Raw genomic sequence first — 17,050 nt, 5'->3', positions numbered from 1 at the left:
ACGAAAAGAACTCTGCAGCCACACAACTGTCAAACTGTTATCAAAGAGCTATTTACAGTAGTGTCGGCACTTTTGTTTGAATAGCACATCAGTACATCTGTTAAAAATAAATAAAGTGTTTTAATTTTGGCTTGCGATAAATGCAATGTACCCTATTGTGTTAAACTTCAACACAGCTGCGCTGACAAACAACTGAAATTAAACTTTGTAGAGAACATGTCTGCAGTCATGTCTTCATGTTTTTCTAATAATTTCAGTGTTTTCATTCAGTTTTACTATTTATTTATTTATTTTACTATGTTGTCTCTTATTCTTCCCTTTTTCTTCTTCTAAGCATACCATATTTTTTTGCACTCCTACACTGTAATGTCAGGTCTTTATTTCAAAATATCTTTTACAGATTGCAAGTACATGATCAAGGAAGATGATGAGAACCTAAGGCCAGGCTGCATATAGCATCAGGAGAAATTTTACTTTGGTGAGACGAGAGGGACTTCAAGGTAAAGAACATAGAATACATCCTTTTATATATTTGCACACACACACACACACACACACACACACATGCGCAATGTTAAGTGTTTCTCTCTCGTCACGGAAAATGAATGAAAACACAACACGGCATAGCTATGAATTTACGCAACATTAACGTAACACATGTTAAAGGTGCAGATATTTACACCATGTGGATGTGGATTAGTTCTGTACGTTTAGATATGATAGAGCAATTAATGATTGAAATGTAGATATTGTTACAAAGGTAACTTTCTGCCACCTACTGGATTAGTATTTACTTGCCCTACATTTTATATTGAAAAATAAAAGTAATGTAAATTTCTTCTGTATTGTCAGGTAAAAAATGTTTTCAAAATGCCATGCAGTGTCCCTGTTCTACTTTTCATTACCGCTTTATGGCTTTAAAACTTTGAAAGGTAAAGGTGTTATCATCTCTTTGACGGCTGGAGACAAACACCAGCAGCCAGGGAACCTGAGCTCTTGCACTGGTGGTGTCGTGAACCTGCTGTCATGTGACTCTTTCATGCCACCCAGTACTGGGGTCATTCGACTCAAAGCGGTGCAGACTGGAGGGCATGGGTGGACTGCCGCGCCCTCTCTCCCAGCTGTAGCCTTATACGAGTCGGGTAGCCTCTCTGGAGGATTACCCAGCCCGCTTTGACGCTCCGAGGCTGATAGCGTGGCGGGGTCCAGTCCAAAGAACTCGTCTGATACCTCCTTTGTTCCTGGACAGACAACCCAAAGATCTGCACTCACAGAACCTGCCCAGGAAGCAGCTGGTCTCCATCCAAGGCAGACACCCCTCAGCTCTCACCCTCTCCGTCTTCCTCCTCTCCCTGGCTTTGTACTGCTTGAAGTTCCCCATGCTGGAAGTCTCTCAGGTGGGCTTGGTGGACACCCCCGACCGTCCTCGCAGCTGCTCACCTTCACGAAGCAGTCGTTCACGGACAAGTTGTGCCGCCCACTGTTCCTCCAGCCCAGACCCCGGCTCCTGAGGCAAGGAAACCGCTCCTCCATTGCTCTGTAGGTGGACGCCAGGTTGAGTTTCTTGGACGAGGAGGACTGGAGGACTTTGGCAATCAGGGCAATGTAGGAGAGTGAGGGCTTTGAGAAGAGATGTGTGTTCTCAGAGGAGGGATTGCCTGAGGAGCTGCTTGTGTTATCTAGTGGATGAGATGGGTTGGTGAGGACGCTCTCATAGCTACAGCATCAGCCGTCAGTGCAGCCATTTCTTCTCCTATAACTTCTCTGCTGCTCTCTTCTGTCGTAGATGTATTTCTGAAGTCACGTCTCGCTTTTGCTTCTTCCATGTATGAAGTATCTGACAGATGTTGACTTGTTTGTCCTCTCTCTGTTTTCATTGATTATTCTACTTCCTAGCACTGCAGGGATATTTGAAGTATCCTGTCCATATCAGATCCCAAATCTTCTGACAGTTTGTCAGACATCTTCTGTTGTACAAAATGCTGGACAAAACTGTTATCTTCCAGACAGCCTTGACATGCTTTTATACTGTTCATAACCAATTCAGCAAGGGTTCTCCACTCTTGCGTTGAGACACAACACTCTTACTCACTGTGAAAATATGTATGTTATTTGCTCAGTAAGATTAAGGACTAACCGCTTTGGTCATGGCTGGTGCTGGACACGCCACTTTGTCACAGCTGTGACATAAACACAGGAAATAGTACAAACACAAGATAAATCTTGATACGTTATAAGCAGATAAAAGAATGAGCTTCTGTGGAATGGTTGTTTCTTTCATACTATCAGGCTTTCACAGTTATTGCGGCATCAGAGAGTCAGGGATTGGTCAGTGGAAATTGTTTTGGAGGCCTTAACAGTATGCACAGGCCATTTGTTCTGCTTCAGACCTCATGCGACCCATTGTGGGCCAAAAGCAACAAAACACAAATAGCTGCCGTGGTAAATCTCATGCTTGTTATGCAAATAGTATTACGACTCTCCAGGGAGACGTTACAGTTACATAAGAACAATGCCCACAAAACGTTTCGATGTTGGAGTTGTTTTGCTGTAAGATAAGTAGATGATTATCAATCTATATCGTAGATTATATCACGCAAACTCTCTTCCTCAGAGAGGCAATCGGATGATATTTTCTCTTCCTGAGCTTAGACTACTGTACATAGTTTAAGTCCCCTCTGGCCTATTTATAGTGTTGGCCCTTGCAACAATGTCATCTGTAACTCGACTCCATCTGTTAAGTCATGTTGAATGTCAGTTGCCAGAAGCAGACGCATTGCAGTTCACTTCCCGCTGACTCTCCTACAGAGAGCTCCATGGAGTTTGTGGGACAACCAGGGCCTTCTGGGGCCTGCAACCTCTTAGGAGTGCCAGGCCTTTGCCCCCTGGAAGTGGACGATGACGATGAGTGCGAGGTGGTGGTCGGCATCAGGCCCAAATCTTCTCCTCGCCCTCGGAGAAGGAGCTCTGACAGTGACGAGGACTCGGAGCCTGGTCCGCCCATGTCTTCCTCCAGGAGAGTGTCCTTTGCAGACGTCAAGGGCCTCAGTTTGGTGCATGTGAAGGAGTTTGACACTTGGGATGTACCCAAGCTGCCAGATTGTGACTCTTCTGTGGCCGAAGGTAAAGATGCAGAGGTATACTTCCTATCTCCTCTCACTTTCTCCCTTCCGTTGTCTACCGAGGAGCTGTTTGTCAGAGTCCGGGAGCAGAAAGTGGAACTGGAGACCATCGAGTTACTTCCGGGGACCTCGATACTGAAAGGAGTGATCCGTGTCCTCAACATCTCCTTCAACAAAGCAGTATACGTCCGAACCACTTTGGACACCTGGTCAAGCCACTTTGACCTCCTGGCAGAGTACATGCCCGGTACCAGTGACAGTCTGACGGACCGCTTCTCGTTTAAGCTCACCCTAGTGCCCCCGTTCGGAGAGCAGGGAGCCAGAGTTGACTTTTGTCTGCGATATGAGACTTCGGTGGGCACATTCTGGGCCAACAATAACGACAGGAACTACGTGCTGTTCTGTCACCGGAGAATGGAAGAGAGGAAAGAAACGCCACAGAAAGAAAGATCGAACAAAAAAAGCTGCCTTAAGACTGTCAGGTGAGGATATAAAGTGTTTCACTGATCAGTATTTTTAAAGCTCAATACGACTTCCTGAATGATGGATTGACAAAATGTGGTGAGGTGCAACCAATCCAGGCTGTTTGTGACAGGGAAATAGACAACGTTTTTTTAAAATCCATTATGAATGATCACATCTTGCAAAACTATTTGAAATGTTTTATTTTTTTATCAAAAAGGATTACAGTACCTCAACATTGTTGTCACATAAAAGTCTGACTGATCACAATTCCATTGATTCACAGTCAGAGCTTATCCACTGTGGAAAACATTTCTGCAACAGAAGCTTCATCTCAGGAGAACATTTCAACAGGTGAATATGTATTCTGCTGATTGTGAAATTAAGAATATAATTGGGGAATGTAAAGAGACACGGCTGTAACAGTGCAGCCTCAGTATAAATAGAAATATCTCTTTTCTCCAGATGTGTCAGAGCATGGAGAGATAGCGGACACCATGAAAGCCGAGCAAATCTCCGATGGCCAGTCGGGAACTTCAGAGGAGGCTCGACAGAAATTACTGGCGAGTAAAAAGAAAAACACAAATACTTCACATTTCTGTGTTTCTTGGACAACATTCCAGTTTACTAATACATTTTAGGATTTGCCTTTAGACTTCCTCGCAAAATATAGATTTAAAATCCAATTCGGTAAATGTGTGCTTGCAACTCAAGTGTATTTGCAGGTTAAGATAGCATAATATTAGACTGACTGAAGTTCCGTGGGATCTAATTGTTCTGAAATCCTAAACCTTTCTCATCAGACACTACAGATCCTTTTCCAGTGATTAAACAATCTCTTATTTTCAAACTTGATTTGCCAGGTTTGATGTATTATTGCCTATGAAAGCAAGTTCAAAGGCACCACGATATGTCTATGAGGCACAGGATGACCCCGGTGCACTTTTTGAGAGAATATCACATGACCAGTACTTGAGTGACACCAGCAACATAATGTACTGCGCAGCTAAAGGACACTCAGTGCTTGCTGTTTGCGCTTGTGTTATACTTTGTCATGCCGGCTATTTTAACACTATTTTAATGGTTCAAATCAAAAATGCAGTCACGGATCTTATTTAATCGGAGCACGTTTCTGTGTGAGATGCAACGTTAAATGTAACCCCACTCCCTTTTCTTAAAACAGCAACTGTTGTGTGAGCGAACTGAAATGAATCTATCCCTGTTGTTGATGGACAGGCCGAGAGCAGACGGAGCTGCAGCCGAAGAAGTTGCAGAAAGGCCGCACGGATGGCTCGGGTGAGGGACTACTTTTCTCAGAGAAATGGAGGAGCGGATGACACTGAAAGAGATGTATCCCCTCCCGAGGCAAACCGGGCAGCTCAAGAAGAAACCCCCGAGCAAAAGCAGTCAGAAGTGCGATCATTTCCTGAGGGGAGCAGTAAATCAGAAGGTTCTCCTTTTGTTTCTGAATCTCTGGAAACGTGCAGCGAACCTCTCATTGATGTTCCACGTGACGCATCACCATCACACGACCACGCGTCTGACAGCGAGGCGGAGAAATCTGAGAGCATCAATTTGGCTGACTCGGCCACATTAACAGGAGGTGAGAGAGCCACAGTTATCCCAGACGACCCATCAAATGATAAGCCCGCTTCTGAAGAATGTCAAAATATCAACAGGTCTGTCTGGAAGGCTGAGGAAAGCAGTCAGAGGCAAGGCAGGAGTTACGAATGTATTGGCAACATTGCAGCTCAACCAGCTGACAGTGATATTTCAGAAGGGAGCAGCGAAAGCCTTGACAGGCCGACCAACAGCTTCACATTTGGAACTGTGGTGGCTCCGTTGTACCATCAGGTGTTTGGCAGAGGAGGAAATGAAAGTGATTGGGGAAATCCAATACAGGCTACATTGCATGCTGGAGACTTAAGTTACTCTCACACTGAAAGAAGACAGACTAGCTGCACTGGTAAAACAGATGCAAGAGGTAACGAGGGGGAGGTTCAGGGACATGTGATTAGGAGTCCGCATTCAAACCAAGCATGCTTAGCTACAAATAGTCCTCCTATGGGAAAAGAAGAAACAAGTTTGAGCGTGACAGCGAACAACATCCCAGACAAAGCAGAAACTCTGCGGGATCCAGATGATATTACACATTCAGATCAGAGACGAACAAATACATCTGAGGTTCCTAAAAGTATTTCTGGAGACACGGTAGTGCATTCACATACTGCAAACATTTTAAATACAGATTCGTTGAATCCACAAAAACCCGCTGAGAGTTTACATCTCCAGGGAGAAGCACAGGAAGACAATCTAACCCGTGACCCTAAACTGCAAGAGCATACTTGTACACAAACTAAGACTAATCTAGATGAAACACTTGCAGAGAGTGAAACACCAGAAGTCATGTCATCATTTATGTCACTTCAACCTTCTGAGAGTGTATCCGAGCGTGTTAGTGACGAGACAGACAAACAGACCAGCGGTAGGGGAGCAGACGACCGTAAGCTTGTACGTGAATCAAACGAAGAGGATGATGTTTGCAAAACAGTAACTATACCAACAACCAATGCCATTTCAGAGGAGGATGAAGCATTTGAAGCTTTACATGATTTGAATCCGAAACACATGAATAATTCAGCTACGGAAGAAACTGAGATTAGCTACGTTACTTGTTTTGACATTGTGGAGGAAAAGGATGTCACAGCACCGCAGATATCTCTTGAAACTAATGTGGAAGAAGGAAATAAAGTAGTGACCAGCTCGCCGAAAGACGAAACAAAACACTCAGCTGAAAAAGAGATAATCGGTGAGGTAGCTGAGGCAACGGCAAAAGCAACGATAAATAATCACATGCATGGTGACATGTTCGTGGAGCTCAAAGATGAGGACGCACAACATAGAGAGCATCATGAAATGGAAGCTGCTGTCGCAAAACAGGAGGATTTATGTTTCGCAGACACGACTGAGGTAAACTGGGAAATGATGGTTGAAGAAGAGGAGCAAAACATATTAACCGATGAAGAGGAAAGTGAGGCAATAAGTTTAAAAATAGTGGGGAAAGACCAAGGACAGGTGGAGGATGCAGGGAGAGAGACAGCAGTAGAAAACAAAGATACAACAGAGGCGGAAAAAGAGGACAAAATGGTTTGGGACATTGAAGCTGCAGGAGAGAAAAAGAACGAGGCTGAGGATGCAGATGTTTCAGAGGGCATGCAGAAGATTGGAGAGGAAATTGGGGAGATTATGGCAGGAAAAGATGGGGAAGAAGTTGCGAAAGAATTAGAATATGTTCAAGACACAAATGAAGCTGGAGAAGAAGATCTAGCTGAGGAGTTAGAAGAAGAGAAAAGAGAAAAACAAGAGGAGACTGAGCTGGAGAAAGCAAAACACTTTGCAGAGATACATGGCGTTGATATTGAAAAGACATATGTCCAAAATGAAGAGGATATAGAGGGGGAGGAGGACATAGAAATGGACCTGAGCGATGACGATGAAGCAGGTGTGGAGTGGGAGGATCAGGTAAAACCAAAGGAGGTAGAAGAGGAGAATCCAGATTACGAGGAGGACATTTTTGTTGTTGAAACGGGAGAGTCAGAGGTCATAGATGCAGAGTCAGAGAGCGTGACGATAGAGGACGGGCAAAATGAAGCGGGGTGCTTTGAAGTAAGGTTAGACATTACACAAAACAAGCTCGGGGATGGTTTATCTGCTCCGGTGAACAATGTGCAGGACAAGAGAGTAATTGACAGAGAGAATGGACACATCCCAACTGAAATGCATCTGTACAAAGAGGAAGATTTCCGAAGCAAGGAGACTGTTACACATGACCTCAGAAACGCTGCGGGAGATGAGAAGGAATCCGTCGCTGCAGAGGGCGGTTCGTTCATTTTCACGGATGAACCTGAAGACGATCAAACGAGCCGCGACAGCGCTTCAGCAGAGTCCGACTCAGACGACGAGGTGGAGTTGTACATGCACTGCCTCAGGGCCGTGCACGCCGGGGCACAGGCCCAGACGGACAGGAACAAGGACACAGGTTTCGGTGAGGGCAAATTAAGGCCCTCTGTAAACAGAGGCAAACTGCTGCCCACACCCATGCCATCCATCAGTGAGTCTCAGGATGAGGAACAACACCCCGGCCGCCTTCCGGACACTCACGAGGACGTGGAGACAGCAGACGTCCAACCCACAGCTCTGCCGGCGTCAAGTGGACAGGAGAGCATCGATAGAAGCGTTTCATGGTGGAAAGAGACTTTTTCTTGCAGCAATATCTCAAAAACATTGCTGTACGCCACATTGTTAGTGGTATTTTTAGTTGTGGCCTACCGTTATGATTTTCTTGCCTGTTTTGGGCTCTACTTGATATCAGTGGTTTGGCTCTACTGTCAAGGAGAGAGACAGCCAAAGCAACAAAAAAAACAACAGAATAGGTTGAATTAAACTATAATACTATCATACCGCCATTTGATATCTCCCTTTATCTGAAGATATTTGAACAAGACCTATTAGTAGTGGTCTAAATAAGAAGAAAAACGTACAAAAGTGAATGACAATGGGCATTGATTTAAAGTAAATATGACACATATCAGAATAAATGCTGTATATTCCCTATGGGAGGATGCTAACTCTCTGTTGTCAAGAGTATGAACCAATTTTCTTTACTGTACATAAAACGTAGCATCGACTCAGACTGCAGGCTGTGGACCATTGCTCACACTGATCAGTTCTGCAGAACGTTAATGCATTCTTGAGGTGCAAATGAAAGCAATCAGTGTGCCGTGTGTGTGGATGCCTCTTACAGATCACTGTGTTTGTGTCGAGGACATTTAGTTTTCATAAGTCTGGAATGAATAAATTATACAAAACAAATAATGCAATGCGGACAATGGCTTTTTATTAGTGTTCACAGTACTGATAGTAGCCAGCTCAGAGTGCATAAAACCATCTTTGTTTAGCGTGCTGGCATTGGAAGATATTCTTATCAAAATGTCATGGCATTATATGTTGAGATATTTTAGTCTGTGTGGCTAAAAACTGGGTTAATGTATCAGCGAAAAGCAGTTAAGAGACTGATTTTGTCTTCAAATACGCATAAGAGTTTTCTAAAATAAACCGGACTGCACTTGGATTTACTCACTAACAAATAAACAGCAATGCTACTTGGAGTAGATTTTATTTGCTCTAAAAGTTACTGATAATCCAATCCATAATCAATGCTTTTCAAGAGGAAATATGAACGCCGTGAGAGGTATGTTCTGTCAGAGGTCTGCGGTCATACCCTGAAACTCTGCAAAAACACAGAAACCGGATTCAGACCTGACAGTTTGGATTCTTGTTTGTGTTTCCAGTGTGTTGAAATGTTCAGGGGCTGCATTCTGATCAAATCAGCTGTGTCTTTATCTCCACTTATCAGTCTTGAAATATGTTTGGCATCGAGCTGACCATAAGAGGTATTAATTAACCTGTATATTCATACTGTTTGGATGTCCGGGGGTTTTCAAAGTGTTGTCTGAAAATCAATATTTACGCATTAACAAAGAGTAAAAGTCAATAGTTTTTGAGGAGTATTACTTCCTTTTCTTGTCTTTTCTCCGGGAAAGTTGATCCAAATAAAGGACAAACCTCGAGTCCAATCCATGAGCATTTCTAAAGTAGCGTCTTTAGTGTCAGTCCACACTGAATCCAGTTAGGCAGAGTACTCTTCAGGCAGCTTTCAATGCCTGTTCAGTGGTTTTAGTTGGGTTGTTTTGTCTTAGTATGAAGGAACATAATGACAAATCAGGTCACTTGTAGCGATAGCAAGTAGTTCCTGCTCCCTATTTCAACTTTGGCTTTGAGCTTTGTTTTGAGCTGAACACAGCTGCAGTAATATACTTGCCAGAGGATTTCAGTGTAGTCCACTGGGAGGATTACCACTCTCTTTTTTTTGCCGGATGAACAGGAACATTTTTTAGCCACAAAAGGAAACACACTAACATTTTTTGAGACACACAGATTGGGACATGTATCTGTGCAAAGAGAATGAATGAGCATACATCCCTCATAGGTCAAATTCCAGTTATAGCGTCCAGGAACAAGGGTTTCTAAGTATCCTTAAATAATAAACTTCTCTTTTAGAGGTTTTAGTATCAGATCTGACAAACTTGGTGTGGTTAAATATTTTAACTTTTTTAAAACATGAGATCTTTTTGTTATCTGACCTGAAATGATAGGTGTTGCCCTCGCAGCATAACCCATGAGAGCAATAATAACCCATGTGTATTAGCTGTGCAGGTGGGGCTTATGTTACACCTGTTGTTAATGCCTACACCTGTTGGACTGCATATATTCTGATATGCAGTCCAACAGGCCGCAGCAGACTGCATGTCGACTGTCTTCATTTCAACACAGATGCCTGTCTGATCTCTTTCCAGGACTTGTATTACTCGAGTGCAGTTAATTAAATGAAATGTACTTTGAGTATGTGGATCAATAAACCCAGCGAGTATTTTTCGAAGGAGCAGTGGTGCTGTCTTTACACGTAAAGAGTATGAGAGACATCTTCATGTTTATTTAATGAAATACTATTGTGAAAAAATTGTGGGAAAAGTATGATCCGACCCCAAATACATATAGCACATATAGATCAAATACAAATACATAATAGACCTTTCTCATTTCTTAGTTGCAAACAACTTTTACTCCGAGAATCTTTATGTCTCACATGATGATGCTCTATAAATACCTACTGACAATAATATGTTTTTATATGGTGTAATTACATCCCGCAGTGCAACAAGCAGGCGTATCTGCAGCTAAAAAAAAACTATGCAGTCACCGTCATGTGCTGTGTGTAATTTTTGAGAGACAACTGTAGACTTAAATGTACAGGCATGTAAACATTGTCATCTAAGTATAGAAAAATGAAAAGGACATGTATAGAGGAGACCAATCTTTGGAAATGTGGGGACCACATAACACTACACCAGTGGGGGGCACTATATACAGAGTACAAATCAAATTTGATGCACAAGAATGAAATAAAACATTTTCACCACATACTCAATAATCCTAATAACCCTTCATGATTATGATTTATTCATATTCAATGTAATTTTTGTAGTTATTTTGACTGCACTTTTATCGCAGAAGGCGTACGCTGAAGAGTACTTGAACAACATTTAGCTGGGTCGACTTGTGTATATCAGTTTGACTCCAGAAGTGTCTACAGTATTTCCAAGTGCCTCTCCTCACGCTATCCCTCTGAACAGGATAAAACATCATGCATGTCCAGTCCAAATCTATTGTGCATGCTTCATCCTATTTCTGGGCCTAATCAGATTAGCTCACTTGCTGAGGCCTTTAGCCGTCCTTGCTGTGTAGCTGTATCTGTGTCAAAGGATCGTAGGTTGTACTAAACATTTGTAGGAGCATGTTCTTGGACGAATCTCTTTTGCAAGTATACAACCTAACTTATGTTGTTTATAGTGTAATTGTGCTGAGTTATGAACATCAAGGCCTTTAAAAACAGTTAAATACAGTTTACAGTATGAAAACATAATGGGAAAGATGTATAGCCCCAAGTACACAGGACAGACAATAAGTGTACTGAAATGCAGGGTTGCATTTTTGTTGACGCTGTTTCAATATAAATTTTGACATTATTTATGAGAATATATTTAACAGAAACAACCCTTTTTTATGTCACGTCATGAGGTGTTGTGTCCATTAGTTGTAGAATGTACGAGCTGCGCTTGAACGCTTCACGGGACACACGCAGTCACAGGTAGGCTTCCAAGGTCTGTGATTGGACGACGGACTGTCAGTTCCGAAGCGTGTGTGTCAAAGTCAACCAATCAGAGTGCGTTTTGTTGGCCCGTGCACCGGTTCGCCGGTCGTGCTTTTGCACAGGTTTTTTTTTTTTTCTTCAGCTGAGGAAAAAAGGGGAAGCAACTGGCGAAGGGGGCAGCAGCAGCATCGGCAGCAGCATCGGCGGCGCGGTGCTATGGACCTCAGGGACAATGTCGAGACAGGAGAGACGGAGAACCACACGGAGCTGTTCTTCGTGCCGATTCCAGACGAAGTGCCGTGCAAAGGGGAGCAGGAGAAGCTGTCCGGGGTCGTCAAAAACGTCCACAGAAAACTGCGCAGGAAATACAGAGAGGGTAAGCAGAGCCTCGGTGGGCCCCTCTGTGTGTCTCTCTTTGGCCCAGCACGGAACGTTAGCACTCCGTTACACAACTAAATCCTTTCCGTTGGCAGCAGTAAAGACACGTTATTGTGCTCGGTAACGTTACTCGGGCTCGTTTTGAGTCCGGTTCACGTTAGCTGTTATGGAGGCGGACCCATGGGGCACAACGCAGCAAACGAGGCCTTTTTAAAGCTACTTAACAATAATATTAGCGCTATATACACTGGAAATGCCATAAGCTTTTTTTTTTAAGTCACCAATGTAAACATGCATTTATCTCTCTTCTAAAGCCAGCTTTATATGGCTGCCAATGAGAGATACTGTCTGTTGACAATGAATGACCTACTTTTGCCTCTTTATTGCCAATAACTGATAACTCTGTGGACTTTTACATCCAAAGTATTGGTGTTATTCTGAACTATAAAACTTTAAAGGTTGAAGGTACATCAATCCATCATTGCCTAAAAATCACCTGAGTACACCAGAGAGAGAAGTTTTTACTCTTTATTTCTACTTTCAAGAGACATATCCCTCAATTATTTCCTCATAAATAAAGTAAAGATCCAAAACTGGACAGGATGCCAGCTCAGGATAGATTTACTTCTGCTTTTGCTATTTGGGGAAGTGCAAAAAAAGTTGAAGATTTCTCCAAAAAACACGTTCCTCTGGGGGGGATGTTGCTCCTGATCACCTCGTCTGTCTTCACTCAGAGCAAGTGCTCAAATATTTGCAAATAGAATTTGCAAGTCTGTAATAGAACCTTTCGGATGAAAGATGGAAAAACAAAATGCAGCTTCATTCTCTCATGCGCTTGTGATCCAGTGACTGAAAGGAAAATAAGTAATAGATCCTTTTTTAAAGCTGTAAAGATTTTATCAGGCTTGGATTTCCACAATACTGTGTGTGTGTGTGTGTGTGTGTGTGTGTGTGTGTGTGTGTGTGTGTGTGTGTGTGTGTGTGTGTGTGTCACCGGATGTCTGTCCTAAGGACATCTGTCTTTTTTTCTATTATGAGTTAATCTGGACATCTAAAATGGGAAAACCCTTTCAAGATACATCAGCTCTGATGTATGAAATCCAGCCAGACTGCTCAAACGATATATACACAGAGGGGTTTATTCCAGCTACGAAGTTTGAAGTTGAAGAGTGTTTGTAGTTTTGAAGTGGCTACCAGCGAAGCTGAAGTGGACTTAAAACAAACAAACAAAACAAAAAGAAACTTGCTACGATGCGTAACCACACTGAGGCTTTGTGCTGTTGTTGACGCTCATGTTCTCCTTCTGATGAAATGCACAGTCCTACTGAGACTGTGTGGGAGGGGAACACTAAGAGACGAAGTTCCAAACGGCGTGTGCAAAACCGTTAACTTGAGGATAGCATTAGCTTAGCATTAGTGTAGCAGAACAACTGCCTGCAGTTTGTACGGTACAGGCTTTATGGTTTACTTGACTGGACTTGACTTGAATGCTCGGCTGGGTCGTTTCATTTGACTGCCTCTGAAAATCAAAAAGATGGATCTGATCGTTTCACTGTCCTCAAATCATAAAGCAAGCAGCAAAAAGAGAAGACTCGGCACAGGACAACTGTAACTAGTTCAAAACAATTCATCATGCCGAAAATGAGTTTCCGTAATATTTGTGTTGTGCTGTAACGGATGTTTCCACATTCTCCGTTATGTAAAGCGATGCATAAAGAGGTCAGGATTTTGCTGTTATTAGTTTTGGCTCTGTCCTACTTTTCCCCTTTTTTTTTTTTTTTTAGAAATCCTACACAACCATGATGTATTGTTTTTAAACGATGTTTGATCAAGTCCTATTTTGAATAAATCCCCCCCCCCCCAAAAAAAATGACAGTAAATGAGATTCGTTGGTTGTTTTGGAGACTAGAACTGCACAGAGAAGTCGTCCTGCTAGCAGACCTCATGAGTGGTTAATAAGTAAAGCATGATCTGGTAAGCTTGGCATAGAATCCCGGTGGTCATGCTTCTAGAGCGCTGCTGTTTACCACCGCTCCTCTTGTTGTCCCTTCATTTCTGCGAATCGGAGTATTTATTTGTTTTTTTTCTCTTGCGGTCATGGGATTTCTCTCTTAGCGGCGTGTTTGCCTATGCTACAGGCCGTAAACTGTGAAGGGATTTTTCGTGGACTTTATTGTGACTGTGAAATGGCGACATGAGGATGCTTTTCAGAGGAACAGTTCCACTTCTGTGGCGGCAGAGACGAGCGAGTTTGTAGGCAATGCATCAGCCGAAGCTTCGCTCAGCAGCTTTTTCCAGAGGAGTGCTGCCATGTTTCGGTGCTAAAGGGGAGGACCAAAGTTGGCAAGTAGGTCGTGAAATGTTTGCTGTAACTTAATGTGGATGGACGTGTCAGACTTGGATAAGGACTTCAGCATAATGATGCCAGTAGCTTAAGCTAACTTTTAAAGTCTCAAATGACTTTTCAGTATTTGTCAGGTCTGAGATTTACTTCTGATGTTTCTTTTTTTTTTCCCTCAGTGGGCGATTTTGACAAGATCTGGCGCGAGCACTGTAAAGATGAGCAGACGCTGAGTGAGTACGCCCTCGCCATGAAGAATCTCGCCGACAACCACTGGACCAAAAACTGCGAAGGAGAGGGACGCATCGAATGGTGTCGCAGGTAGTTTTGGAACCTCATGACGGTGGAGTCTGACTCATCCGAACCTGCAGGATGCGTCTTTCACAACATGTCGCTGTCACAGTGAAGTTTGAGTCGTGTTTTGATTCTACTTTCACAGTGTCTGTCAAGAGTATTTTTTGGACGGCGGGATGAAAAGAATGGTAGAAAAGGATAAGAAAAGTGCCATGCTTACCATGGGTCTGGCTGCGGACTCTGTAAGTGCCCAACCGTACAGCACCATCCCCAGGTAAACTGTGTGTGTGTGTGTGTGTGTGTGTGTGTGTGTGTGTGTGTGTGTGTGTGTGTGTGTGTGTGTGTGTGTGTGTGTGTGTAGTTACAGTAACTGGCCTGAATGTTACTTTACAGATCAAAAAAAATCAATGTTTATTATAAAATATGTGTTTGTTTTTATCTTGTTTCTTATAGAAAGCATTTTCAGTCATATTAGCAAATTATGTGTGGACCTTGCTGTGATGTTGTATTTGTTTGTTGAGGAAAAAAGGGACGTGGTTGTTCCAGGACAAAGAGACCCGTTGGTACTGACGCTTGTTCCGCGTTTGTGTTGCAGTTCTATCTCTCAGCTGGGGAAGATGCGCCTTCTTGACGTGGGAAGCTGCTTCAACCCTTTCTTGAAGTTTGATGAATTCCTCACAGTTGGTATCGACATAGTGCCTGCAGTTGAGGTATGGGTGCTTATTCCGCTGTTTTTTTTTTTTTTTTTTTTTTTTTAATAAATCCTTGTTGACGCAAATAAAATGCATAGGGTTCCTGTTTGGAGATTCGGTGCTGGCATTACAGAGCAACTGCAAGACCGACAATGACTCATTCAGGCACATCACTGTTGTGGTTAGACAGTACGTGTGAACAGATTCTGCAGAAAGCGGAACAAAAAGCACCCTGCATTCTGCAGCTGCAAGGAGAGAAACGACACGGCCGTGACAAAGAGAGCAAAAAGATCAAATTGGAACCGTTTGAAAGTGCTGATGTTCTGCCCGTGTTCTCTCCTTCAGAGCGTGTACAAGTGCGACTTCCTCAACCTTCAGCTCCAGCAGCCTCTCCAGCTGGCGAGCGACGCGGTCGAGGCCTTCCTCCGCCAGCTCCACAACCCCATCGACACGCTGCCCGCCCAGCTTTTCCACGTGGTGGTCTTCTCTCTGCTTCTGTCCTACTTCCCCTCACCGTACCAGCGCTGGATCTGCTGTAAGAAGGCCCACGAGCTGCTGGAGCTGCACGGCCTGCTGCTCATCATCACGCCCGACTCCTCGCACCAAAACCGCCACGCCCTCATGATGCGCAGTTGGCGCGTGGCGGTGGAGTCCCTCGGCTTCAAGCGGTACAAATACGTCAAGTATTCCCACATGCATCTCATCGCCTTCCGTAAGGCGTCTCTGGCCACCACCAGCGACCTGGTGTCCCGCAACTACCCGGAGATGCTCTACATCCCTCAGGACTTCCACTCCAACGAGGAGGAGGAGGAGTGTGCCGACGTGCCCGTGCAGGCGCGCTCCGAGTTCGAGGATGACCAGATGGCGTGGGGCTTCACGGAGCTACCTGACGCTCCCTATGATTCCGATTCTGGGGAGAGCCAGAGCAGCTCGGTGCCTGGCTTCCATGAGCTAGAAGACCCCATCCTGCTTCAGAGCTAGGCTAGACCAGCTACACCCCCCCCCCCCCCCCCCCCCCCCCCCTCCATCTCCCCCTCCCCCTCCCCCTCTCCTTTTCTCTACATAACTGTCACCTCCCCTTCAACTGCTGCGCTGCCAAATTTAACCTGCTGCATTCTTCTCCCACTTGTCCTCCCTCTCCTCAAAACAATGCAGTTTGCACAGTGCGAAAGCGAGAAGTTTACAGATTATTTTCTCATATCCACACTCCTCTGAGAGTACACACACACACACACACACACACACCTATATGCATACACACACACACACACACTAAGATGGATATATTTTGATAAATATCTAGGTTTTTTAAAGAGTTGGAAAGTGAATGCCCCTAAGATATCTAAACTCCCTGCTCCTTAATTTCCATGCAATCTTCCAATCAGCTTTCAATAACAAAAAGTCAGCTTGTCTGCATTCTGTCCTCGGTCTCTATTTGATAAGCTAGTGTGGCAGGCTGCTTAGTACAAAAGACAAAAATACAGCAACCCCAGCAGTCCGACAGGAGTTTGATTGCACTGGAGAGACTGAGAAGGAACGACTGGACTGGTACGCTTGCTTCTGTCACAGTCATGCAGCTCGACTTTCTGAACATTCTTGATGTGCGTTTTAGTTTTCCAAGACAAAAAAAAAACAAAACAAGTAAATATATATATATTCTCAACAACAGTCAAAAACATTGGTGTTGTCCGGTGTGAAGTGTGGCAATGCCATTTTAACTGGCCATCCTCTGAATAATTTGTGTATCTTTTTACAAGAAAGTGGTATTTGTAGCATTTTAAACATTTTCAGAACCATACGGTAGGAGTATTACTAGGTTTACTAATGTGAAACTGTAACTGTGTTTACTCATTGTGTAACAAGGTACGAGTGTTTCAAAGTAGGTATTAGACTTTTTTCTTTTTTCTTTTTTTCCCCGCCTCTCGTTGTCCTCACAAATATCAAGATTTAATTATCTCCTGTTAGCTTTCGTGATCTTTAGCAGAGACGT

The 17,050-nt window shown here is 43.7% G+C and overlaps 2 protein-coding genes across 2 annotated transcripts; both read left to right on the top strand.

Moving 5' to 3' along the window:
- The first annotated feature begins 2,710 nt into the window (after positions 1-2,710).
- On the top strand, positions 2,711-8,724 carry ppp1r3ab (protein phosphatase 1, regulatory subunit 3Ab). Its single transcript, XM_068724070.1, is given in 5 exon segments — positions 2,711-2,742; positions 2,744-3,604; positions 3,871-3,938; positions 4,050-4,147; positions 4,821-8,724. Coding segments are annotated over 5 exon segments (4,266 nt in total). The 3' UTR covers positions 8,028-8,724.
- Positions 8,725-11,486: 2,762 nt separating this feature from the next.
- Positions 11,487-16,057, top strand: samtor (S-adenosylmethionine sensor upstream of mTORC1). Its single transcript, XM_068722662.1, has 5 exons — positions 11,487-11,731; positions 14,254-14,395; positions 14,514-14,642; positions 14,964-15,078; positions 15,406-16,057. Exons 1-5 carry the CDS (start codon positions 11,572-11,574, stop codon positions 16,039-16,041), a joined length of 1,182 nt encoding a protein of 393 aa, XP_068578763.1. The 5' UTR covers positions 11,487-11,571; the 3' UTR covers positions 16,042-16,057.
- The last annotated feature ends 993 nt before the right edge of the window (positions 16,058-17,050 follow it).

This window comes from Cebidichthys violaceus, unplaced genomic scaffold (genome assembly GCF_023349555.1).
Source record: "Cebidichthys violaceus isolate CVI_PGR_0920_01 unplaced genomic scaffold, fCebVio1.0.p SCAF_3, whole genome shotgun sequence".
NCBI lineage: Eukaryota > Metazoa > Chordata > Actinopteri > Perciformes > Stichaeidae > Cebidichthys > Cebidichthys violaceus.
Note: the sequence above shows the minus strand (reverse complement) of the source record. Positions and strands in the feature narration are given on the sequence as shown.

Coding starts and splice junctions, on each gene's coding strand:
- samtor (XM_068722662.1), top strand. CDS start 11,572: ATGGACCTCAGGGACAATGTCGAGACAGGAGAGACGGAGAACCACACG. Junction 14,396..14,513: donor CGCATCGAATGGTGTCGCAG/GTAGTTTTGGAA, acceptor CTACTTTCACAG/TGTCTGTCAAGAGTATTTTT. Junction 15,079..15,405: donor ACATAGTGCCTGCAGTTGAG/GTATGGGTGCTT, acceptor TCTCTCCTTCAG/AGCGTGTACAAGTGCGACTT.